Genomic DNA, 25,709 nt, shown 5'->3' on the forward strand with positions numbered 1-25,709 from the left:
TTTGCATTTCTTTTCCTTGTTTCATGTACCATGTAAAATCAATTTTAAGTTTAAAACTAAGTTGCTCAATAATGAGATGCACATTTTTCCCCAACTTCTGTTCTGTTATTATATATTGTTCTATGTTTTAAAGCATATTCCGTGTTGTGTCTCATTTTTGATGTTTATTTATTATGTTCATTTGAAAGTTATTGTACTTGTATGTTAATTTTCATTGATTTTTCTTTTGAGCATGACTTATGTTTTATTTTGTGTTTCTTTTAGGTTTTGTTTTGTTTCATAAGATCCCACTGGATGGGTAGCTGAAATAAAGGAAAAGACAGAGAAAGGGGCTGTGGTGCTTGTTGGTTGATGCTGCCCTGTAAGCTGGACTCTTGGGACTGCTGTTGGCTTATCCCGGGAAGTGCTGCTTATCTGGGGTTTTCTGGTAGATGTGGGAGGTGTTTGGAGGATGTACTATGTGAAGCCTGCATATATTGTGAGCTGTGATTGGGGAACACCAATGCAGAGGCAACTCTCAGGCAGCTAAGCAGCACCTCAAGAAAACATGTTAAATTAATGCTTCTCTTCTTAACAGTAGTTCAAATACAAAACTGAAATGAAATCCCATTGGATTGTACTTCTCTTCTGAAAAGTGTGTTTGTTGACCCTACTTGACATTTATTGACTTAATTGCTTCTGTTTATTAAAATTGACCTGCAAAATTAAAAAAAAAATTAAAGTTGGGAACAGGTATAAGTGCACACTAAATAGTCTAATCTACATGTAACACATATTTTAGTACGATTTTCTATAATCAGCACTGAATTCAGAGGGTTTGACTTTTTCGTGTATAACACAGTGACTTAAAGAGTTAAGGGTGTATATAACCTCACTCTGGGGACGTGGGAGTGTTATTAAAAGGTTATTTCCTTCACTGTCAGTAAAAGTCCAAATGTTTAGCTTAAGTCTGAGAGTCAAACAGTGTTAAGGATTGCCTTAAAGTTCCTTAGCCAGCAAAACAAAACAAAACAAACATTTAAAACATTTAAAAGGAAGAAGAAGAAGAAAAAAGAAAGCAAGAACAAGCAGCAACAGCTGTTTTGTTGGGGCTATAGACTTAGGTTCGGCATAGTCAATTTCAGAATAACTAAGAGTGGAATATATGCATATGGTAAAATTATAACCTTGCCTTTTTTTATTTGCCCTCGGCGATCCACCTGCTTTTTAGAAGTCTGCCGAGTGAGAAGGCCACAGTATCTCATGCTGTTTGCATTACAGAACTGCAGCTTTTCTACTCTGAAAAGGCCCGCGAGCAGAATGGCTGGCCTGCTGTGAGCAGGAGAGGAGATTCTAAGAAGGATAGTCCCCCTACAACATACTGTCATACTGTTGGGTTTTCATGGGTAGGAAAGCTTGTCCTGACCCCAGCAGCAAAGAGGTGGCAGGTCGCTAATGAATATGTGCTTTATAATGTCCTTCTTCATTGCTGAGAGGGCAGCCTTAGAGCTACGGATTTCTGCATCCCCTCTGAGTCTGACCCATGGACACCTGCTTCATTCACTTTAGCATCACAGCGACCTTCGTATGCTGTGTTCAGTCTGTGCCAGGCAGTATCCTTGTCCTGAAGAGAGGTTTGGCTATCCCCACCCCACCCCACCCTGCTCCTTTTTTGTCAGGAGGACTTCAGAGCCAGGCCTGCAGCATTTTGTTTGAAAACACAATCAGCTCTGACTGTTAGACATGCACACAGACACCATAGCTGGATTGGAAACATTTTTTTTTTTTTTTTTGGAAATAGTTGCACAAAGGCTGCAATGTAGCTTTAAGGTTCTATAGATTTTTAACTAGTCCAACACAGTCAGAAACATTGTTTTGAATCCTGTGTGAACCAAGGCATTAATCTTAATAAACCAGGATCCATTTAGGCACCACTTGATATAAAAAGGATATCCATAATGGTTTTATACTGTATCCTTTACATTAGCCACTAAATATGCTATTGCTTGATACAGACCTGTCACAGAATCCTATGGATTACAGCATTTCACTTGGCTACTTCATACCCATGCCTTAAAGAGGGGCGGTTTCTCAAAAGCAGAAACATGCCGCCGGTTCTCCAGTTTTCCTCCGAACTCCATTTGAGTGTAAGGGCAGCTGGCCTTCCATGTGGGGAGGTCCGAATATTTTCTAAATTCCCATTTTCTTGTTCGCGGCTAAATGACAGTTTCTGTCATTGCTTAGATTTCGATCTTTCCCGAAGGTGTCGATTTACAGAGAGGCCAGCTAATAGCAGAAATCCTGACCCTGAAAGAAAAAATGAAATTCAAGCTGTGAGCCAGGCAGGAGCGCGGTACGGCAAAGGTTCCTGACAATCAGCCATTTGGTACAAAAACATTTTTTAAGCCTTTATGTTATACCATGGAGCCATAGAAAGGCTATGGATTGTTTAAGAACTATTTTAAAGTGTCCCAGACCCAAAACGGAAAAAAAAAAAAAAAGAAGAGGAAGAATATTTGTACCCAACAGCTAGAAGGATTGCAAGGTAGATTTTTGTTTTAAAATGTAGAGAAGTGGACAGATAAAGCAATTTAATATATCAAAGATCACTTGACATCTCCTAGGGAACGATGAAAACAGCAGGCTATTAGAAAATTGTTTCATACGATTCTCGTGTTCTTTTCGGTTTTTTGATCCCTAAAGATCACGATCAGTAACATAGCTTCTCTTTTCTGTACTCTAGACCACCCCTTTTCATCATTTTGCTTTCTGTCTCCCCTATAAGAAATGTGCTTTTTAGAGCTTCCTAATGGCATGTGTTGCATTTTTGCAGCATTAGAAAAGGAGAGGTAGCATTTTTGCTGAAATCGGGCCTGTCACTCCCCAACTAAAGGTTCTGGCACTGCAGTGCCAGGCAGGTCTCCGAAATGAACAGAATGACCTGTATGAGCTGATGCCTGCCCTTTCAGAGGGGCTGCTGTCCCCAGTCGCAGCCAATTGTGCCCCACAGGAATGGGACCCCAGGTTTCCAAATCTTGTGATTCTTTAGGAGAAACATGAAACCTGGATTTTGTGTGAAGCGTCCCTATTGTTAAAAAGTTGGCTCAGTTATTTTTAAAATATTTTGTAAGCCAAGAAAAGTCTGTGGGCTGCCAGTTTGTTACTTTTGTCTTAAAACATGATCATTGTTCTCTCACTGTATCCTTGTGTCTTTCTTTTGCAAATTCACTTTTCTTTCTTCCTGACCTTGCCATTGAGGGCTTTGTTACCACAAGCTAAGAAATTGAGTTTAACAACCCAATTATCTGCAACACATCAATTACCTTTGCTCCTCTCCTATGATTCCCACCATGCTGTGACCCTCAGCTGTCTCCCCTTGCTGGGAATTCTGCACCAATGTCTCCCCTCAACCCATTCCCTGGTTGGTCCTACTCCCGTGTAGCCAGAGACATCCTAGCAAATCCTTCCACCTGTTATATCTGACACTAATTTCTTTTCGGCAGCGCTCATGTCTCTTGGTCCAGTCAAGTGCCGCCAGGTTTAGATAGGAAAGTACATGTCCCATTTTCATGGGTGCCTTTAATGTGGTCCAAGTCCTGTATCTTATTATATTTACTCATGGTTCAGTGGGAGCCTCCAGAGACCCTCTCAGGCTGCTGAGCTAGACTAAGGAACGCGTCCAGTATCCTCACACGAGACATTGACTCTGTGACGACAAAAGTACCAACAGTCTGAGGCTAAGAGAGGTTCGTCTCACAACAGGAAAAGCAAATGTCAACACACATGAGAGAGAATTGATTCAGGGGGTTTCTCTCCCAGTCTCCCAGCAGGGACTGATTTCAGTTCCCACCCATTAGGTTTTCTTTCCAGAAATAGGTAGCAAGGACAAGAACTAAACAATCCCAGCACCACCCAGCAACACAGAACACAGGAGTTTGCTTTTGGCTTCTCACTTTCCAAGTAATCCTGAATTAGGCCCAGAATAGCTGAGGCTTGGAGCATCTCCTCAGACAGAGCCGAGGTGACACCTGTTCAGCGGTGTGTGGACTAAATAACTCAAGGAGCTCAAGACAGAACACCAGTTTCATGCCAGGTGCGAGAGAGAGCATGATGGAGGGAAGCCCGCTTTCTCTCTCCTCTTCTTTTCTCTTTATTCCTTTAGGGCACCTGACTTCTCTTTCTCTCTTTCTCTCTCTCTCTCTCGTATTCTAAATTGACCCCATGACCAACTGAGAATGTACTTTTGTTTCATTGGTTGTTTCGCAGAATTAAAACACACACAACTTTTTATTCCTCCATTGCAAAATGGAATCAGGATACTACAGAGGACCTGTGCTTTCTTCCTTTGCATGATTTCCACCTCCACCTGTTTTGGTGCTAGCTGCCTAGAACTTCCCTCTTGGTTTGAGTTTGATTCCTTCACACTACACTAGAAGTTCATTTCATCTTATTTTGTCCAGACTCCAGATACGGAGGGACAACTGGAGTGAGGACAAGCAATTCCATACAATATAGGGTCTCTCAGGGTTGGTGCATCCAGCCATGTGGGCAGGGCCAGTCACATCTAGTCTATGGTCCCAGAGCCTCTGGAGTTGTGCAGCTTAGCTGACTCATCTCCAGGGAAATTAGTACAGAAGTAACCACTCTATTAAGTGTGCTCTGCTATGTTCACATGCCTGTAGTACCTGCAAACCATGCCAGGTTCATCTAAAGACATAGGAGAGATTAAGGACTCTCTTGGACAGACCATGAATTGAATTTGCTGCCAGGTACTGCCACACTGAATTTGGTTGACAGAACTCCCAGCCCAGGAAAGTTCCATGAAAACGGCTGTCGTAGAAGGAAATTTCCCACTAAAGTCAGTCCATTTTCAAGTTTTGGGCTTCAGAGGCAAAAGGACGTCCCAGCCACCTGATTTTGATGGTGAGGTAACTCTAAGTTTAATTCAGACTGGTGTTGCAGTGTAGCTCTGGCATGGTCATGAACGAGCACCCAGAATGTGTTGAACCAACCCCCACCCCTAACTACTGACTATGACTGCAGTAGGTTTTTATGGGGAAAAAAAATGTGTGAAAAGCAAAAAGAAAGGAATAGAGATTTTTTAAATCACCTTTATTGTAAGACAATCCATTTGTGAATTGAGTATAAACATATGCAAAGTAACAAGAGATTCCTAAGAAAGTCAAATCCTTGAGTTTCACTCACTTCATGTTCAACATTTGCTGTAATCCAGAGGCAGCCTGTGAATCATTCTCATGCCCTGTGTGTTTTTTTTTTCCCCTATAATGTTCCAGGTTTAAAAGCCATTTTTTTCCACGTTTTCTGTAAATAATGGATAATCATTTTTAAAAATTTTATTTTTAGTGCTGTTTTAGCAATGTGGATAGATCATAAATGTACTTGCTGAATTCAATCATTTTTAACAAGCCAATAAAGTTTGATAATTGACTCCATGTGTCTTGCATTCTCTATAGATCTTGTGTACTTCCTCACACCTCCTCAAGTATGTGCTGTCACCCGAGTACCCTTGGTTGTGTTCAGAACTGAAGACGTTAGAAGAAATAGTGTGAGAAATGTCACTGAGAGTTTCAGGGGAGTCCCAAACCCATTTCAGATTCTGTGATAAATTATCCCCCCAAAAAGGACTTTTAAAATTTCTGTCAGTATGAATTGTCCATTTATTGTTTACTGATTCTTGCATCAGAAATATTTTCATTGGCTAAAAGGCAATTCTTTAAAAAAAAAAAAAAAAAAACTTATGGGAATTTTTTTTAAAACCCTAAATTCCATGGCAAAGCCCTTTGGTATTTAAAAAACTTGAAATGACCCAGGTCACAACAAGAGAGTATAGTCAATGCTCTGTTTGTCTATTCCAAATGACTTTGTGGACATATAAAATAATGACTTGGGCTTGAAAGAGAGAGAGAGGGGAACATGTTGGATGTAGAGGGAAGATACCATGAGACCATAACTGTTAGCATGGTGCCCACACTTCATGTCCCTTTTGTCTCTATCCTCAGGTCAGCTGCATGGTTCCTGCCCCATTTTTCCCACTGAAAACAGGATGTAAAGTGAGGTTTGTAGGACCTCAGGCTCTGATTCATTTGAGCCTGCCATCCCCTTCTGTTAACACCCACGGGATTTTGCTCTAAATCGGACTTAGGGATTGGAAAAACTAATCTAGTGTGACCTCATGCTTTGTCAAGTATACTGCCCCTCTTTTAAAAGCCCAGTGTTGGGCTGGGTGTGGCGGCTCACATCTATAATCCCAGCACTTTTGGAGGCCAAGGTAGGCGGATCATGAGGTCAAGATTTCAAGACCAGCCTGGCCAACATGGGGAAACCCTGTCTCTACTAAAAATACAGAAATTAGCTGGGCATGGTGGCAGGTGTTTGTAATCCCACCTACTTGGGAGACTGAGGCAGGAGAATTATTTGAACCCCGGAGGCGCAGGTTGCAATGAGCCAAGATTGCGCCATTGCACTTCAGCCTGGGTGACACCACAAGATTCCATCTCAAAAAAAACAAAAAAACAAAACAACAACAACAAAAAAAAACAAAGCAAAAAAAAAAACCTAGTGTTCAGTGTTAGTGACTTGTGCTTTTTCCAAACTCCCTTCTCCATTTATTGAACTGAGAACAGGTTGCATCTAACATCTGAAGGTCATATGATAATTTGGAGTGGCAGGCGTTTGTCGCAGACTATGCAGGTTTGAATCCCAGCTATGTCCACAAACAATATAATCTTGGGAAAGTTCTTTCACTGCTCCATGCTTCTGTTTCTTCCTTTGCAGAATGAGATGATGGTAATAAGAATAGTACAATATTTACCTCACTAGGCTGTTATAAGGGTTAAATGAGATGGCTCAGGTAAAGCCCTTAGCACATTGCCTGGCAAGTGGGACACTTGGTATTGCTAATAGCTAATACTTCAAAAGAGCTCTGGTTGGCGGGTCGTTGGGTGTATCTCAGTAAATGTCCAAGAATTACAAACCCACTTGCATATCTCGGTCATATGCAGATTGTGTGGTTGCAAATAATGGAAACCAAATGAAAGGAAACTTCACTCACTGGGCCATCCTGGGTGTGGCCCAACCTGTGAAGACCACTTTGAAATTGTTTCAGGAGTTATTAGGATCCTGCTCTTGAATTCTTCTATCAAAGCCAATTCTTACACACTGATTCTGCCTCAAGTTTGATTTTGATAAAATAAGAGGTTCTGATTTATTTGGCCAGTATCCTAACAGTTCCGTGAGTTCGAATGATGGTCTGTCATTTGCGAATTCTTAGAGAAATAGCTCTGAATGTCTTACAGTGAATACAGCTTGCCTCACTAGTTCTCATTTTATTAATTCGGAATTCTTTTTACCATTTCAACAGGGACTGCATTAACTTTAATTTTTGAATTATCTATTGAAAAATCTTTGGCTAAGAATGTAAGTAACAACTTAGCCAGAAGATTGTTTCAAAGAAAAGATAGTTTCAAGTTCCCTCAAGACTTAGAAACAAGTATTCACAGGCAATGAGTTATGAATAACTAGATTATTCTTTTCCTTCCTGAAGTCGTTTCTGGTAATAGCTCTAGGAGGCCACACATGATTGGCCTAGTTGGAACGACTTCGTGTTTGAAGTCACAAATTTCATGTTCTTAAAAATACTTCATAATTTGCACTTTTTTTCTTATCATTAAATCTTTTTAAGTGAGTGGCATTGATGTTTTTCTAGCACTTAATTTAGGAGAATTTTACTGTTGCTACCACCTTTCCTAACACATCCTTTAGTGAGCTCTACCACAGGACCTAAGAGGTAATGATAGGTGACAGGCATTGACTTCAAACTTAAGTGCTTCATGATCCTCCCAACAACTTTATGAGGCCAAAGCTAATATTGCCTATATTTTAAAGATTAGGAAACTGAGGAATGGAACCCATGAGGGACTTGCCTCAGGTTACCTAGCTAACAAGTTAAAACTAGGATTTGAATTCAGGCAGGCTGGCTGTAAAGCTGGTGCTCCCGATGTGAACTGGATTCTTGAACTGGGCTGGGGCTAGAGTGAGGCCAGCCAGGTGTCTAGGGCACAATTTGAAAGACGGTGGCAACTCTAAGGTTCATGTAAGTGCCCAGTGGCCACTCCTACTAGCACTGGGAGTTGTGTTATTGTTGTAGCAAAGTAGAATTGTGAAGTTAACTGAAGTCACTGGAGAGGCACCCTTTGATCCCAGCAAGTCCTCAGGTATTTGTGCCATGAACAAATCCTTTGCAGATCTTGACTTGCAAGTATGTGGCACAGTAGTGAAATTGGCACATGCATTTTAAATTTTACCTTGTGAAAAAGAGAAGTTGCATCAAGTCTCTATTCACTGCTAATTAGTTAATGAAAAAAACCAGAGCACATTTGCTTTGTCTGTTGTAACTGAAGATGGATTTGCTGTTTTTGATTGCCTTCGGGTGAATTTTCTCATCACTCTTGAAGTTTAGTACTTCCCATTCTTTTGGAGTAGTCCCTACTCTCCGATGAGTGAACTTGAGGGAAACCTTGCAAGTGGAAAGGGCCTGGTGGGAAAGGGTGTTGAGGACACATCCTGCCACCTCCATGAACAGAATCCAGACGTCAGAACAAGGTGGTGAAAAATGCCTGCGCTGTTCCTTGTGTTTCAAACACCCAGAGGCAGAGCAGCATTGGAGCAGCTTGGTCACTTCGATGTGCCTGTCCTCAAATGTCCTGTCTGGCAGCCAGTAACTGAGAGAGACTGCCAAGGGCACATGCTAATTTTCCAGTCATTTGGTCAAGCCCCATCTCACACGCTACAAGACCCTGGAGCCTGTGTTTACTGAGTTAAAATCTCTGCCTGACCATAAATTATTGAACAGAAAGTTCCCCCCTCTCTTTTTTAAAATTTTTAACCTGTCGCCAAGGAGGAAAGGAGAAACCTCTTTTGTGTTTATTAACCACGTTTCCATCTCTTTTTAATAATTCTCGTCATGCTGTAATCAGTCGTGCTGAATTATTATATAAAAACATAGGCCACGGCTGTTTGCTTTAAGGATTTTAATTCAGCCTCAAGTAAATTCACGCGATTTCACCTCAAGCCCCTTTAGTAGGGGTAGGAAGTACAGAGTCACCAGCACTGTTTTACCTTCTGTGAGGAGTTCTAGGTTTGTCACCTGAACTGGGACACAGCCTCTGAGGGAGCTTCCAGGTTTTTCAAAGACTGTTCTCAAGGCAGATTTTCCTCTTTGCATTTACTCGAGGCTGCTGGGTCTTGGGGAGGTTGATTGATTACCTCTCCATCACCCTTGACTCAACTCTGTTGGATTGAATGCCACGTCTAATTACATGCAGGTCCCCTGCTGGCTTCCCAGGGCGTCTGACTCTGTGGGGTGCACTGGCAGGTCTCAGGTAGAGGAGACGTTCAGGGTATGTCTGCTGTGTTCCCCTTGTGGAGGTGCCAGCCTTAAACAGGCTCAGTCCTCCCTATCTGGCGTCCTGCAGAATGGCGCCTTCTCTGTGGTTCCAGCTCTCCCTGGGATCCAGCAAAGCTATTTTCCCCTCCTGAATCTCCATTCCTGGTGTTGGTAAGGGCTTCCCACTGTTGTCAGTCTCGGAGTGCCTATTTCCTGTTTGTTTCTTTACCCCGCCCACACCTCTCTGTGTGGCCCTAAAATATATCTCTTCATTTGAACCATATGGGTTGAGTTATTTTTCCTTGACAAAACCCTGAGACATATGTTATGTTCTTTAATATATGATCTCATTTTATCTTCCATCAAATCTCTTCCTACTCTAGTAAATATTTATTAAGTGTCAATTACAGTTGACCCTTTAACAATGTGGGGATTAAGGGCACCAATTCCCTGCACAGTTGAAAATATGAGTATAATTTTTGACTGCCCCAAAACTTAACTACTAATAGCTTACTTTTTTTCTTGCTTTTTTTTTTTTTTTTTTTGAGACAGAGTCTCGCTCTGTTGCCCAGGCTGGAGTGCAGTGGTGTGATCTCTGTTCATTGCAACCTCCGCTTCCTAGGTTCAAACGATTCTCCTGCCTCAACCTCCCTAGTAGCTGGGACTACAGGTGTGCACCACCATGCCCAGCTAATTTTTGTATTTTTAATAGACATGGGGTTTCACCATGTTGGCCAGGCTGATGTTGAACTCCCAACCTCAAGTGATCTGCCTGCCTCGGCCTCCCAAAGTGCTGGGATTACAGGTGCAGGCCACCATGCCTGGCCAATAGCTTGCTTTTGACCAGAAGTCTTACTAATTCCGTAAACAGTTGGTTAATACATAGACTAGTATCTACATATATTTTATGCATTCATGACATATTTAACTTTTAATTTTTTCAATACTTCTAGGTTACAAGGTTCAACTGTTAATTTTTTCAAATTGTTTCAAATCTCCTAAAAAATTCCAATATATTGATTGAAAAAAATGTGTGTATAAGTGGACTTAAGCAGTTCCAACCTGTGTTGTTCAAGGATCAAGTGTATATGTCGGCCAGTGAGCTAGGCACTGGGAGGTACCTCCACAAACCAAGCCGACTCCATCTTTGGCCTTATGGGCTATAGCCTGATGATAATGTCTATAATATTGATACCATTGCTGCCCATAATAAGAGAACAATGGCTTAGAAAGTTAAATGACTTTTCCAAGGTCACACACATCAGATTTGTCTTCCTATAAAATCCCTGCTTCTGGCATTGTTTCTCTGAGGCCAATGGTTTTCCTTTGTCTCTTGGGTGTCTCTAGGCTGCAAGTTCTGAGCTAGCCATAAGACCTCTGTTCTTCATTTTGGTGACTGCAATTCTTCTTGACTTGGTGTAAATGCATAAGGTATCCCTGCCCTTGTAACCTGTTTTCTCTTTTTTTCTTTCCCTTTTATCTGTTTTTTAAAAAGCATTTTCTTCTTTTTCTTCCAGTTCTCTTTTTACTCAAGACAAACACCATATTTATGGTCTTTTCTTTAATTTTCACACTTTAAAATTTTCAAATTGTTGGGTGGAATGTACTTAGCTTGTGTGTTTATGTGTGTGTGCAAGAGAAAGAGAAAGGCTCAAGTAAAGAAAGGGTACAAGAATTTACACACATACACACACATACACACACACACACACACCCCCTTATGGAATAGGAATACCATGTACTTTCAGCTCTATCTGATTAAATGGGAATCTAATCCCCGTACATACACCATTTACCATTATCACCTCCTCAGTGCTCACTGTGCTATAACACTCCCAGCTCTTCTTAAAAAACTTTTCATGTTGTATTTTTTGCTCTTTGTTTTTACTTCCTTATAAATAGCAAGAAGTTTTGCTGAGAAGAAATGATTACAAATCCCAAAAGGTTGGTGTTCCGTTCTGAGCTCCAAGATGTAAGGATTGAGTGGATTTCAAACTTGGCAAAATTTCTGACTTGGCAAATGCTTCCATCCTTATTTATGACAGCTTGGAAACTTCCATTTTCCAGGGTTTATAAATGATGCTGCTGATTTTGTCTCCTTTTTTTATTTTGCTGTGAATTATAAAATAACCAGCCTGAAGGTTTCCTTATAATGTTAACTCTCTTAGCAGAGAGAAAGAGAGAGAGAGAGAGAGAGAGAGAGAGAGAGACAGACAGAGAGAGACAGAGACAGAGAGACAGAGAGACAAAGGGAAGAGAGAATGTGTGTGAATTGTTGTGTTCTTTCTTTTCTTGGTTATGAGGTGCATTTTACATATTTCATAAGCCAATTTACTTCCCTTTTTCTGCCTTTCAACAAAATGAAAATCTAGAAATGTTGAGGTGTGGGATACAGAGAGTGACAACCTGTGGTTGTCATTGTCACCACGAAGGACTTCTTGGCCAGCAGTCCTGGAGGATGATAAATTTCATGTCCAAATAGCAATTTAACATTTGGAATTCTGGGAGCAAGAGAAGTAATGCATAAAGTCTCAGAGAGTTTGTTTCTAGTGGTGTGAATAGGCTATTTCAGGGGTCTCCATGCCCATATTCTTAGAAAATTGTCCAAGTGGAAGAAAAACAAAGAAGTTGTTACCTTCTTTTCCCTTGACCCCCCTCCTCCCCCTGAAGCCTTCTTCATTTTCTTTTTCCCTTTCTCTTACTTCGATACTCAATTCCTCAAAGCCCACTCATCTTAGGTTTCCTCTGCAAGTGCTTTTACCTTTAGATTCATGGGAATACACAGAAATTGGGAGCCTTGATTTATTGGGTAGAATAGACAGATTTTTCGAAATGTGGGCAGTAGGAATTTTCCAGTGCAGAATGTGTCCTCTCAGAAGCAGACACCAAGATGGGATTAAAGCTGCAAAGATTTTTATCATGAGAAACTCTTGGGTGAGAGAAGCAGGGAAGGGAATCGGAGAGCAAGGGTCTTCAAGAGCATCAGACTGCAATGCGAGCAGGACTGTGGGTGAATAAGAGAGGGACGGAGGCTTAGGTCAAGCACCCTCAACTGTTGTTCACTCTAGGGAGTTATTGGCGAGGCTGCTGGGGAGTCTTTGAGTCAAATCAGCCTTCAGAAGACTTCCTTGTCTCCCAGGAGGGTTCTCCCTTTGTATTCCCACCACTCTCAGTCATTGGCTCTGGAGCTTGGCCTCTGTGCAAATGAGGTGATAAATTCCCGAGCTCAGCGTTTGATACCCTTGGTCAACTATGTCCCCTGTCCTTGAAGGTCTGTGAGGTGCATTCTCAACAGTAGACACTGTCTTATCTGAGCTCCACTTAACAGATGTGCTCATTAATTGCTGCTTGCCACTTCTCTGTGAAACACAATGACCAACCTGCACAGCACCCTGGACACTCCTGGCTGAATATCTGGGTTGAGTGCTTACGGAACCTCCCCTTCCTTAAATGACCTACTGTCAGTTTCGTTGGTTAAAAGGGCTTCTACTACAATCATTTCTTTTTTTTTTTTTTAAAGTACCCAGGTTGGGCAAGTCAACATTTTGAAATGTTAAAATGTAATTTTTGAGCTGTAGCCATCCTTTTATTTATGGCAACATAAAACAACATCTGAAACTAAGACCTGTTTTTGTTTTTCTCGCCTACATACTAAAACCACGAGTGATTTTATTTCATTTTATGTAGCGTTCCCCGTCAAACAAATTTCCTATCATGACAGCTCTTGTTACTGATTTATATTCTTTCAGAAGAGTGTTTATGGAAGTGTACATCAATGCCTTGCCAGGCATGAGGACAGAGTCAGAGTGGTACAGAGCAATGCATCCTCTTACACAATCACTCACCCCTGGACTTCAGCAGCCCCTGCATTGAATTGTTTTCAAGGAAAATGAGACCTTATTCAGATTCAACCAACTTTATTGAGTACTTTCTATGTGCTAGACTATAGGTTCCTGATTCAAATGACTACAGGTTGGGACAGTCCTGGGCGTGAGTAACCGGGATGGAGGGGAATGCCCCATGCACAGGCTAGGACTGCCCCTAGCCCAGCCCATGTTGGCGTGCAGGAATGAAAACCTAGTGTGCCCAACTCTTCTGATTTTTTTTTAAGACAAGGGGAGATCAGGGTTTTTATGTGAAATTTTCCAGTTTTTAAATGTTGGCAAGACCCTTCACATTTTTTAAGGTCTCTATGAGCCAAACACAACAAGTGTTGATGCCAAATGTTGCCGTTTGTGACTCTCCTGCTGGACATTCTGCTCATAGCTTTCAGAAGTGGTTCCTTTACAACAGCCCTGAGTAGATCCTTATCTTAAGTCAGGCTTCCTGGAAGCCGACGCTGAGATGAGGTTTCACGTGTAAGTAATTTATTAAGGGTGTGCCTGGGACAGGAACGGGGAATCAGGACAGTAGGGGAGGAGCTAAGCAAGAGTATGATTTGAGCCAAAGCCTTGTGGAGGTGGTTTCAGCCATTGAAGTTCAGTCATTTAAGTTGCCACTCAGAGTCATCCCACCCTGAGCTTAGGGAGCTGGGCTTTCATATATGTGCACCTGTCAGTCATTAGCTGAGGTTGCAACAGGCAAAAATGGGCTCCAATAGCTCAAGGGAAGTCCTCCAGAAAAGTGACACAGGTGCTGGATGTTGCCACTGCAGGACACACAATGGCAGTAACAGTGGTTCTGAGAGATCCCTCACGCCCCACCACCAGCGATCTGTGGCTCTCCCTAGTTGACAAGCTGAGCCAGAATTCAGAAACTAATCTTTTGACTCTGTGGCCAGTGCTTGTTGGCACCCTTTCCACCTGCTTCTTAACTGAGATCAGCATGTAGAATTCAGATCATCTTAGACCCTGGCCAATTGGTATGTTGGCCCTGGGCTACTAACTCTTCTTTTCCTCTGGTAATGCACGGAGTGAGGGTGGCATGGCTATTCAGAGGAGGTGGGGCAGCCCAAAAGGAGCAAGAAAGAGGCTCTGGAGCCCCCAGCCCTGTAGGCAGTCCTAAATGGGCTCCCCAGGGAGGCTGAGGCGACTCTCAGTTCTACATTTCTCTTGCTAAGTTTGGCAATTTCTTACCTGTGATACAGACAGTGTTTCCGGGTGCTCTGTGTCCCGGTGAGTTCTGGGCCTATGAGACACACTTGTCCTGCTGCTGGAAAAGTGGGGCTTTTGGGGAAATAGGCCAGCAGCTTCTACGTCTTGCATCATAGTGCCACGGTATGAAGGCTGTTTCCTTTAGAGAGCTTAAAGCTATTCATAGATTTAATTTGGAGATACACCCTCTAAAATCCAACTAATTTCTCTTGAAGGAAATCTATGAGATCTGAGGAGAAAAGGCAGAAGCTACAGCACCATCTGCTAACCAAACACCTCTGGATTTTATGGGTTCCAGAGGCAAAAAGATCAGTTTTATTTTATTTTACTTTTTTAACTGAGTTCATTACGTGTGCCCAGACACACCTGCCCTGTCCCTTCTGCTGTGGTGGACAGTTTGCTCATCTTTCCAACTCCTGGATTACCCATGACAGCTTTTCTCTCCCTAGGCTATTGAATGTGGTTCCAAAATCAAGCCAAGTCTTCCTCACCCAAACCTTTCAAACCTATCCATTTTGTGTACCCCCACCCCCTCCACCATCCTCCAGGCCATCTGTAGTTGAGAGGAGCAAGCTGGTCTTCTCTCTGCCTTCTCACCATGCTTCCACTCCCTGAGTCCCACATTATCTTCCCAAGATGTACGCTTGAGCCTTAGGCAACTTGCACAGCTGAGTAGATTAAGTCCAAACTTCTCAAAAGAGCATTCCAAGTTCAGGACACTGTCGCTCCAGCCATGTTTCCCCACCCACCACCTCTGGTCCACTTCCTCAAGCTGCCCACTGCACTTGGTTTGACCCTCTTCCTGCCACCACCCTCAACTTATTGATTGGGCGACCTTGAACTTGGTACTTAACTCTCCAAGTCTCAGATTCGTCCTCATTAAAACAAGGGTGGAGTGACTAGGAGACTTAAGTGGAAAAAAAGTCTGGCAAGTCATTCAGACAGCATGGCATTCAGTAACGGTAGCAATGACCATAAAAATGATTATCATGATTGTTACCTATCTTCCCATGCACCTAGTAGCTGCCTCAGAATTCTGCACACAGAATGGCACCTTCCTTCCTATACTCCCATATTAATAATCGTGCCATAGTGTTCATCTGGTGAGAGGAACTTGGGTCTGCTGTTGCTGCATTCAACTGGATTGCTCCAAAGCATGAGACCACATGCCACTCCTGTCAAAGGTGCTACTGTGCTTTCAAAGAAACAAATGAAAAAGATGTGATTCTCAGCTGAGTTCGCTTTTGTTGAGTTGTGCGAATGGTTCTGAGTAAAGCTGTGTGGTACCTCATAGTGAAAGGCTCAATCAGAAATAGGGAGCTTCTGAGGCAGAGAAGATCAGTAAAGCTTTAGGATTCTGAATGAAACTAAATTCCACCCCCCATCCATGGACAGCAGAAGCAAATATCTCTGGGGAACTTCCTCAAGATGTGAACCAGGGGCTGCCATAACGAGTTACCGCAAACGTGATGGTTTACAACAGCAGAAATTTATCCTCATTGTTGTGGAGTCCGGAAGTTTGAAAGTGAGGGGTTGACAGGGTAGGTTCCTTTTGAAGGACCTGAGGGCCTCTCTTAGTTTCTGGGGGCAATTCTCAGCATCCTTTGGCTTATAGCTGTATCACTCCAGCCACTGTATCTGCCTTCAGCTCACCTTCTCCCTGCGTCTCCATGTCCTGTCTTCCTCTTACAGAAATTGTCACTAGATTTAGAGCCTACCCTAAATCCATGATAATCTCATCTCAGTGATTTTTAATAACATTCACGATGACCCTTATTTCCAGGTAAGATTGCTGTCACAGGTTTCAGAGGTTAGGATTGGACATATCCTTTTTACAGGCCACCATGTAACCCACTACCTGGAGAACAGAGTTGAACTGAGAGGTTGATAGCACAATGGAAGGTACATGATATAGATGCCAAGAAGATCTGAGTTCTAATCCCTGTTTGGCCTATGATGTGGACATATCCCCTAACCTCACTAAGTCTCAGTTTTTCCTTTTCTGTAAAAGAGGGATACTAATTTCCACCACATAGCCTGTGAGAATAAGTTAACAATGCAGGTATCTAGTACTTAGTAGATTCACAATATAATTATTGTCTACAGCTATTACCACCACTCATTCATTCAGTTAATAAAAATTTAAATCTCTGGACATCAAGGTGAAAGAGACGTATCATATGACTTTTAGTCATAAAAACACTTACAAGGAGTTTTGTGTTTGTTGAATGAATAAGCAAGTGTTCAGATCTGAAGCCTATCAGAAGTACTTGCTTTGTTCCAAGCAACAGAAGGGAGTTTGGCAGGTCCTCTTATGCACTGTCCTGCCTGCAGGGTGAATGATGATGATGGTGATGCCAGACTTTAAAGGAAGCTCCTATTTTAGATTGGTCTTTATAATCCTTAAAAAATACCATTGCATTATCATTCACTTCAGTAGTCCACATAGGTGGTCATCAGACTGAATTCTGTGGGGAACTAATATCAAGAGGCAACGTGAGGTGTCCCAACTAAAGAAAAAACTTAAAGCACAGAGCAAGGTGGGGCCAGGCAAGTAACAGTTAAAGGGAGGAGAGAGGGGCAACCCCTTGGAGAGTGTGTGTCTTATTTAAACAGGGCAGCTGATAATCACTGGCTCATTCAACCATGCATTTAACCCTTCTGCATGCCTTGGACTGTGCCGAGTGCTGGGGCCACTTGGGTGAGCAAGGCAAGTGCTGTCTTTATGGAGCTTATGTTCTCCGAGTGCAACTCCAGCTCTGGGTGCCACGTGGGAATCCAGGGTTCTCTGAGCGCGACTCCAGCTCTGGGTGCCACGTGGGAATCCAGGGCTTGTTGCTGCCCAGTCATCTGCTCTGTAAAGAGAAGAAGCCAGAGGTTATGTGAAATCTCCTGATTTTTAAATGTTGGCAGACAGTGTACGTTTTTAAAGAACACTGTGCAGGCCAGACAAAACTTGCCTTTTGACTCAATTGGGCCTGTAGGCTGCCAATCTGTAACCCTTGGGGTGGAATCTCATGACCTTTGCCTTAAGAAACATTTTTCAAATGTCTGATTTTACGCTAATTCTCTTTTTTCCTGACTTCATTGCAAGCTGCTAATGCTTACTGCTTGTGTCTATGCCCTCCTGGATTTAACGATTCCTCTGTGTTTTCAGCTGAGCTAACCTCAGTCTACCAGCTTCTCCCTTGCAAACCTAAGCCCCATATCTTTGATTACAGTTTTGTGTTCTCTCAAGCTTCTAGAAAGGCTCTGAGCATTGCCCTTTTTCCCTCAACATTTCTTCTCTTGAGAGTCGGAATCTAGTCCAAACCCTTAACTAAACAGCTCATAGATTAGAGCTGCTTTTAAGCCTTCCTTTCGGACTTTGCCATTCCAATTTTCACAGCCATTGAGTTGCGTTGACTCCCAACCTTAGGTGTGATATTAATTTCTCTCAGAGGGACATGGATTTAATAGACTTTTTAATTAACATTTTGCAGAATTGGAGCTGTCATTCTTTATGGCAGACTGATACAAATGTCTATAATTACATTTTTGGCATTACATCTGGGGAAAAGTCTAGAAATGTTTGTTTTAACCCCTTCCTAAAACATGCTGATTTATGGGCAGGCCTCTGTATGCACACCTCTAACAGGCCCAGTTGTCATGACAACACAGAACATCATTTGTCAAAGAGCTATAACTTCATTATATGTTGAAGCTGAAAATTTATCTTTTAGAATGTATTTTTATGACAGGGAAATTTTGCATTTCCATAGATATGCTTCTTCTCCCTAATTCTGCTTGTCTTTAGGGAGATTCGGGATTCAGGTGAATATTTTCTAGAGAATAAGACAAACCTCCTACCTTTCGTTCTCTCCCCCATCCCAGATGAATTACTGTATTCATTCCAAAGAGAACTCAGATGGACTCATTAGTACAACACAACAAAGGTAAAATTGTATGCCAAGTGTCTCTAACTAAATATGATTTTTGTTTCTTTTAAAACATTAACATTTTATTGGTTGATTATTTTTGGCAGTAAAGTTCAAAGAAAGGGAAGAAAGAAAATGTCTGTAAATCCTTCCTACAAGCTGGAGAAAGTGAAATATTTAGTTATTATATTTCCTTGTGTGATGTGTGATTCACAGATTGAAACGTCAAAGCCGATTAAAGGGGCAGGCAAATATATAAATTAGTGCAGTAGGCTCCTGGGGGTTGTATCAAAAGGAATGCTGCATGCCTTCTCTGAGGATAGTAGCTTATTAGTGTTTACTGACAAATGTGGACCATTGTACAGGATTGTTTGTTTTATTAATTTTTTAAAAGAAGCCAGAAATCTATGGTGGTTCCTTTTTTGTTTGTTTATTTGTTTTGAGATGGGGTCTTGTCACCCAGGCTGGAGTGCAGTGGCAAGATCTCAGTTCACTTGCAACATCCGCCTCCCAGGTTCAAGCAATTCTCATGCCTCAGCCTCTCCGGTAGCTGGGATTACAGGTGGGTGCCACCATACCTGGCTAATTTTTGTATTTTCAGTAGAGACGGGGTTTCACTGTGTTGGTCACGCTGGTCTTGAACTCCTGACCTCAAATGATCCGCCTGCCTCAGCCTCCCAAAGTGCTGGGATTACAGGTGCAAGCCACAGCACCTGGCCCAGAGATCAATTTTCACATGAAATTTTCTAATTTTAAAATGTCTTCAGGTCGTATGAATGTGTATTTTTTTATTTGTTTGTTTTTTGGTTTTGGGGTTTTTTTTAAAGCAGGTAATAGTCAAACAAAGCATATCTGAGGACAGGTTCACTCCATGGACTCCTAGATGTGGTTTCTGTCCTAACGAATGCTACACAACAGCTTAGAATGGTTTTGTTTCTCTAAACAAAATGACCAAATCAATCATTGCGCTCTCCAGGCCTTCTCAGGATCTGGCGTGTTGAGTGTTCTGTCTGTTGGTCTCTTAAGGGGCGATGTTCCGCCCGTTTGCATGCTGGGCTGTTGTTGGACTCTGCACCACCCAGGAGAGGAGACAGTGAGAGAATCCCACCTGTTCCTCGCCGATATGCCAAGATGGATGGCGGGGGTACATCAGATGCCTTCTGGGATTGTTCAGGGATTTATGATGCTCACTTTTTGTTTTTGATGGATGGGGTCATTTAATCCTCTCCACTAAACCCCATCCTTTTCTTTTGTATTGAGAACTCCTGGACTGCTGCTGCCTTTTCACAAGGGATCGCAAAGATTTTCTTCCCTCTTACTGCATTTGAGAGTGTTTTGTTTCTCATTCATCAATGAGGGTAAAATACTAGTAATTCTTGGGAATAAACCATGAAAAACATCTGGGGCAAAGCTTCCCTGTGGGTATTACTGCGCCAGAGTAGGAGCAGTTTAGGGAACACCCCCTTCTCTCCAAATCCTCCTGTGGTGGACATCTATCACCTATCACCTCGCTGGCTGAAAGTTAGATTTAAGACATGTTGGCATTCATATAGAATTATGCTAAGTATGGAAGCCTCACAGTGGCTCTGGCAACAACAGCAGGTCAAGACATGCTTCATGCTTCTTCTCACCTTTCCCAGGCCGCCTCATGATGCCTTTCACACACCCTAGGCACAAGTCTGTCCTTGTTTACCCTCACATTCTTGTATACCCTCACGTTCTTGTATACAGTTTCCTGTACACAGAATGTTGTGCAGCATCGCATCTCATTTTAACCCACACAGGGCTTTATTGATCCTTTATGGGCATTTAAACATTAGCACCACTGGTTAGAAGTGTGATAGAAACAGTCTCCCAATAAGTAGCTTTTAGAAACTGGCAGAGGTTTGGGTTCCTTATTATTTTCCTGTTTCCTTATTATGCTTTAGAGCAGCCTAAGGGTGTGTGTGTATGTGTGTGAGCATGCGTGCATGTGTGTGTGTGTGTGTGTGTGTGAGATTTTGGCTTAATTTTTCTTTTTATGAACTGTTCTTAGCCTATAAGAGAGAAAGGAGATGTTATAAATAAGATACATTATTGAACAAAATATGCTGACACCCTATGCCAGGTAGAGGCAGTTGAATCTCCAAAGCTTTTCTCAATTTTTTTTAAAGTGTTTTGAAATGACCATAGAGTGGTAATGAACTACTTTGGATCCCATATTCTGTGTTTACTTCTTCCCTCAAGTGATTTTAAAAAAATCCTACTGGCATTGTATTTGTTAAACAATATATAAATTACAAAGAAGTAAAGATTTCCTATAATCCTGCCACCCAGAAATATTTCATTTATTTTTCCTAATGCTTTTCTGTGCCTATAATTGTTCTGTGGTTGAATCATTTTGTATATAAATATTTTTATTTCCTATTACATGTATTGAACCGTATATTTACAAGGATTTCTTCATGGAGTTAACATTTATCATAAACTTTTCCATGGCTCCATAATGTTCTATCCTCTGAATAAACCATAATGTGTTTGATATTTTCCTAGTGTTGGATGTTTAAGTAATTTCCAATTTCATTGTTAAAAGTAACACTGTAATGGGCATCTTTGTGCATACATCTCTGTCCATATCTCTGGATTTTTTCCTAGGATTGGTTTCCAGATATAACATTTCTAAATCATCAGGTTTCGATATTAAGACCCTTCTAATATATTGCCAATTTGCTTTCCAGAAATACTGGCACAGTCACACCAGAAGAGTATACAAATGCCCATTTGTTAGCAACCTTGTTAACATTGTGTTGCTAATTTCTCCCCTAATCTTTGCTTTAGTGTTTATATGCTGTTTTATATACAAGACTAACCGAAGGGAGGGGGTCAGGGAAAGGGAGAGAGAGAGAGGATCACTGCCTAATAAGAAAAAATGTCTGGTTTTCTATGACCATGGTACATAGGCGGTCAGTTACCGAGGAGAGGCACTTAGCATACACCAGGCAGTACTTTTAAGTGTTTTCCATGTGCCAACTCCTATAATCCTCACAACATTCCTGTGAGGCAGATACCACCATTATCCTCATCCAGAGAAAGAAAGTGAGGCCCAAGGAGGCTGAATGACTTACTCGAGGTCATGGAGCTAACAAATGTCACAGCAAGAATTCAAACAGGGCCTTTGGGATGCAGAGTCTGCGTTCTTGTAAGAGAAAAGAGGAGACTTCAGGGCCTAGGCCACATGATGGATAATCAGCAGAAGGGCTGGTGAGCACAGGTGATCACGGGATGTAAGTACACTTAGGAGATTCTCACAGTTCTCTTTTCTTAGTGCCTGGAAGAGTAGGTTCTGATTCAAAGTAAGATAAACCTCTGAAAAAAGGCAAGATATTTTAGCTCAGAGAGAAAGATCTTTCACTGCCACTGAAAATAAAATTTGTAAATTATTCCTCATGATCATACGCAGTTAACTCCAAAATAATTCAGAAATTGCATTTGTTTTTATGCCTAGAAAACATAGTGGTTTTCTAAATACGAAGAGGTGTTAGGGTTTTCCTTCCACCTTGACCTTCAGTATTCTTGTATTCTCTTGTTACCCGTTTCTCTCCATATAACTGGAAACCCAGTGACTTTCTTAGGTTCTTAATAAGTTACACGCTTGCGATGTTAACAATCACAATTTAATTCAATACACAAGCAATTGGCACCCACACAGTGATGCTAGGCATTTTAAAGAGGTTCAGAGATATGAGACATACCTTCAAAGGTTTACATCCTCACAGGGAATTTTAAGTTCACAAGAAAAACATAACAAGGTAGAGCAAGATAAAGATATTAAAGAACCAAGTGCTACAGTGATCAGAGAAGCTATTTCTTGCTGCAGACATCCAGAGAAGGATTCCTGGGAAGCTGATATTTCTGCTGGTTCTGAAAGGAGCAGTAAGAGGATAAAAGCAGAGACGGAGGTGAGGGGCAGCCTGGTGGAAGTGTCAGGGCGAGGGAGGTGTAGAAGCAGCACAGGCCCAGCTGTAATCACATGATGTAACGTCGTTCTTGGGTGTGATAAACACACATTAATGTCCATGGCTCCAGCCGTGTATTACCCAATCTTTAATCTAGATAGAAAACCCCAAGCCCCTTGAAACAGCTGCAAAAACATAAAGAGGACCTGCCTTCTCCTTCATTTCACTGTCTTCATTTACCTCAGTATGATTTGCTGTAGTCTTTTTCAATAAAAGTCTGTTTTACGGAAGTGCTCCTGAACTGGCCCGATGTGTTTGAATCGCAGGGAGGAGGACAACGCAGGAGGAATTGGCTTGAATCCTTGGTTTTCTTATTTGGGCCACAGATAATATCAGCGGCCACCCCAGCACCCGGCTAGACTGGATGCAGGTACTCCTGCACGCTCTATGGTGCCTTGGGAAGGCAGTGCTGGGCTGACGGGGACTTCTGTATCAGAGGAGCCCACAGCTGAGGCTGCCCTTCTTCAAGTGTGGCCTGTCCCAGAATCATCCAGTTAAAGGTGTATATTCTTGGGCCTCATTGGTGGTGGTGGTGGTGGTGGTGGTGGTGAGTGGATAGGGAGGGCAAGAGCCTGCATGTTCAAAAAACTCCCCACAGGGTTCCGATGCGCACTAAGGTCTGACAGCCATTGTTCTGTGAAGCGCTTCTCAGCTTGGGCTGCACGCTAAAAATCACCTGGAGAGATTTTTAAAATATCCATGCCTGGGATCCACACTAGATGAACTAAGTAAGAATATCTGGGCATGGGGTCTTGGCAGCCGTCTCTTTTTAAAATACCTCAGGTGATTCTAACCTGCAGACAGGTTTGAGAATAACTTGTATTGGATGAGAGTAACCTAATGCTTTTAGTGATTTGCATGAGAAAAAGAAAGGAAAGAAAAAAGGATGGAAAGAAGGAAAAAAGGAAGGAAGGGGAAAGAAAAGAAAGAAAGAGAAAGAAAGAAAGAAAGAGTCACTCACTCCAGTAGATTCTAAAAAGGAAAGAAAAAAAGAAAGAGAAGAAAAGAAAGAGGAGAGATAGAGAAGAAAAGAAAGAGGAGAGATAGAGAAGGAAAGAAAGAGAGAGGAAAGAAAGAAGAAAGAAGAAAGAAAGAAAGAAGAAAGAAAGGGAAAGGGAGAAAAGGAAAAGAAGGAAAGAAAAGAAAGAAAGAAGGGAGCTCCGGAGGGAGGGAGGGGAGGGAGTGGGGAGGGGTCACTCCTATAGATACTAAGATGGGTGTCCAATCCATTCTTACTCTTGTATTTTGAGACTACATATAAATCTTTGGAGCTTTATAGCAGCTTTATTTGGTAACCCAAATCAAGTAACTCACTGACACTTTATTTCTTACCTGGAGCTCCTTTTTAAAACCCAGGCTATATCCCAGACCTTGTAAGTAAGGATTTCTGGGGGCAGAACCCTGCACGCTGTTAAAGCTCCCTGGGCGATTCCACTGCGCAGCAAGGTGTCTCCATGGCTTAGCTCATGTGAGTTTCATCTTCCACTTGGGAAACTCACTATAATCGCCGTGGCCACTATGTCTCAGGTATTGTACTGTCACCTGCCTAAAATTCTAGCTTAGCTGGGAGAGGCAGGTGTTTTCATACAGAACTTTACAAAATACAAAAGGAGAACCTATCGAAAGCCTATCAATAAGGTTGCCAGATTTAGCAAATAAATACAGGATTCCCAGCTAAATTTGAATTTCAGATAAACAAGAAATGATTTTTAGTATAATTATGTTTCACACATGAAATAAAAAATTATTTCTTGTTTGTTTGATGAAATTTAAATTTAGCTGAGAACTCTCTATTTAATCCTACCTATAAAGGAAGTTAAATCAAATCAAAATAATTTAAAATAGCAGTGTCTGATTCTACAGTTAATAACACGTCTCCAGGCTTGCTGTGCCCTGGAGGCTGCCCCCAGGATAATTAGGCCTGAGCCCCAAAGTGTTAGCATCCCTATCTTAAGTCACTGTTAACAAGGAGGAAACACCCTTATATTCCACCACAGGAAGTTGACCACTAATTACGTTTTTTCCCTTGATGATCTAGGTCAACACTTAGCCTGGAGCTTCTAGGAAGCCCTAGAAGGGTTGTCCTACTCACTTTCCGTTTCAAATCGGAGGGGTGTGTCTCATGTTGAGCCAGTGTAACAATTGACTTCATCTTTCCTGGCTCAGGTTATTACCTCTGCCCACGTGTGGAGGGTTCTAGTTCAAGTCCACTGACTGCAGGCAACGGGAAAGACATCCGTAACATTACGCACAAACCTTTACTCATACACAGGGCCACCTTCCTGGGACTGAGATCTGTGCCGTCATACAACTCAGCAGGGCTGCCTACTTGGTATAACGCTCTGCTGTCAAGATTTTGAAATTCTTAATATTTTTAAAATGAGGGGTCTGCATTTTATTTAGCAATGGACACTGAAAATTATGTAGCTGATCCAGCTCATGCAATGAAACATGGGCAATATAGATTAAAAGCAGTGGCATTTTTGCACAGCTGATAATTTACATTCCTGGTAGTGGGTATGGCCTTAGTCTTCTCTCTTGGGTAGGTGATATTCCTTTGGCGGGGAAAACCATAACAACTGCCTACCCATGCCTTCTAGCTCTTTCAGGGATGCCTGCCTTCACAAAGACTTCTGCCATTCAAATCCAGGCGTTTTATCTGGGAGCTTGAATTCACCTACATATCATTTCAAATGTGGCTATCTTTTAGAGTGGCATTTAGTAGGTGTCACCGTTCATCAATCAGCAATTATTGAGTATCTGGCCCTGTGTGAGACACCTTTCCTCACTTGCCCCTTCATCATTAGCAATCATCACAGTAGATGTTTCCAGTGCCTATCTGTGCATGACCCTTTGTTTCAAGATGGTGCGTGCTAAGCTGTATTCTGTCGGTGAAATGAGTCTCCACTCCAAAAGGCAGTCAGTGTTATCTTTAGAACAGAGAGCTTCTCCACAACAACAACAAAAAAGGATGTATCTATTAGGCGCTAAAGCCACGGGATAAGTTTTCTGGCCACTATTAGATTTAGACAGAGATAACAACACCAACAACAACAAAAACGCACAAAACTCCAAAGATGGCCCATTGGGTTGGCAGAAAACCAAAGCTGCCCCTCCCTGCTTCTTTGTAATGGTCAGGTTGTAAAATCAGGCAGTTGGCTCTCAAAATCATTGCTGAAGATAGCTGCATGGTAACAGCAGCGTGAGGCTGACCCAGGGAAGCCAGCTGATGGAAAACTATTCCGAAATCCTGTGTGTGAAAGTAACCTGAAAAATAAAATGTGTGAGAGGAACGTAAGGCATTGCTTTTCTTATTTAT

General features: G+C 42.0%; 1 protein-coding gene across 9 annotated transcripts in view; it reads left to right on the forward strand.

Annotated features, from left to right (window-relative positions):
* NTRK2 (neurotrophic receptor tyrosine kinase 2) overlaps window positions 1–25,709 on the forward strand; it is a 365,023-nt gene that overhangs the window by 142,301 nt on the left and 197,013 nt on the right. For 5 of the 9 annotated variants that reach the window (XM_077965326.1, XM_077965323.1, XM_077965325.1 and 2 more), the window contains one exon: window positions 265–5,427. In XM_077965326.1, the coding sequence (XP_077821452.1) occupies window positions 265–302 (38 nt within the window). In that variant the 3' untranslated portion in view covers window positions 303–5,427. 9 annotated transcript variants of the gene reach the window in all.

Source organism: Macaca mulatta, chromosome 15, assembly GCF_049350105.2.
Source record: "Macaca mulatta isolate MMU2019108-1 chromosome 15, T2T-MMU8v2.0, whole genome shotgun sequence".
In the NCBI taxonomy this organism is placed as follows: Eukaryota; Metazoa; Chordata; class Mammalia; order Primates; family Cercopithecidae; genus Macaca; species Macaca mulatta.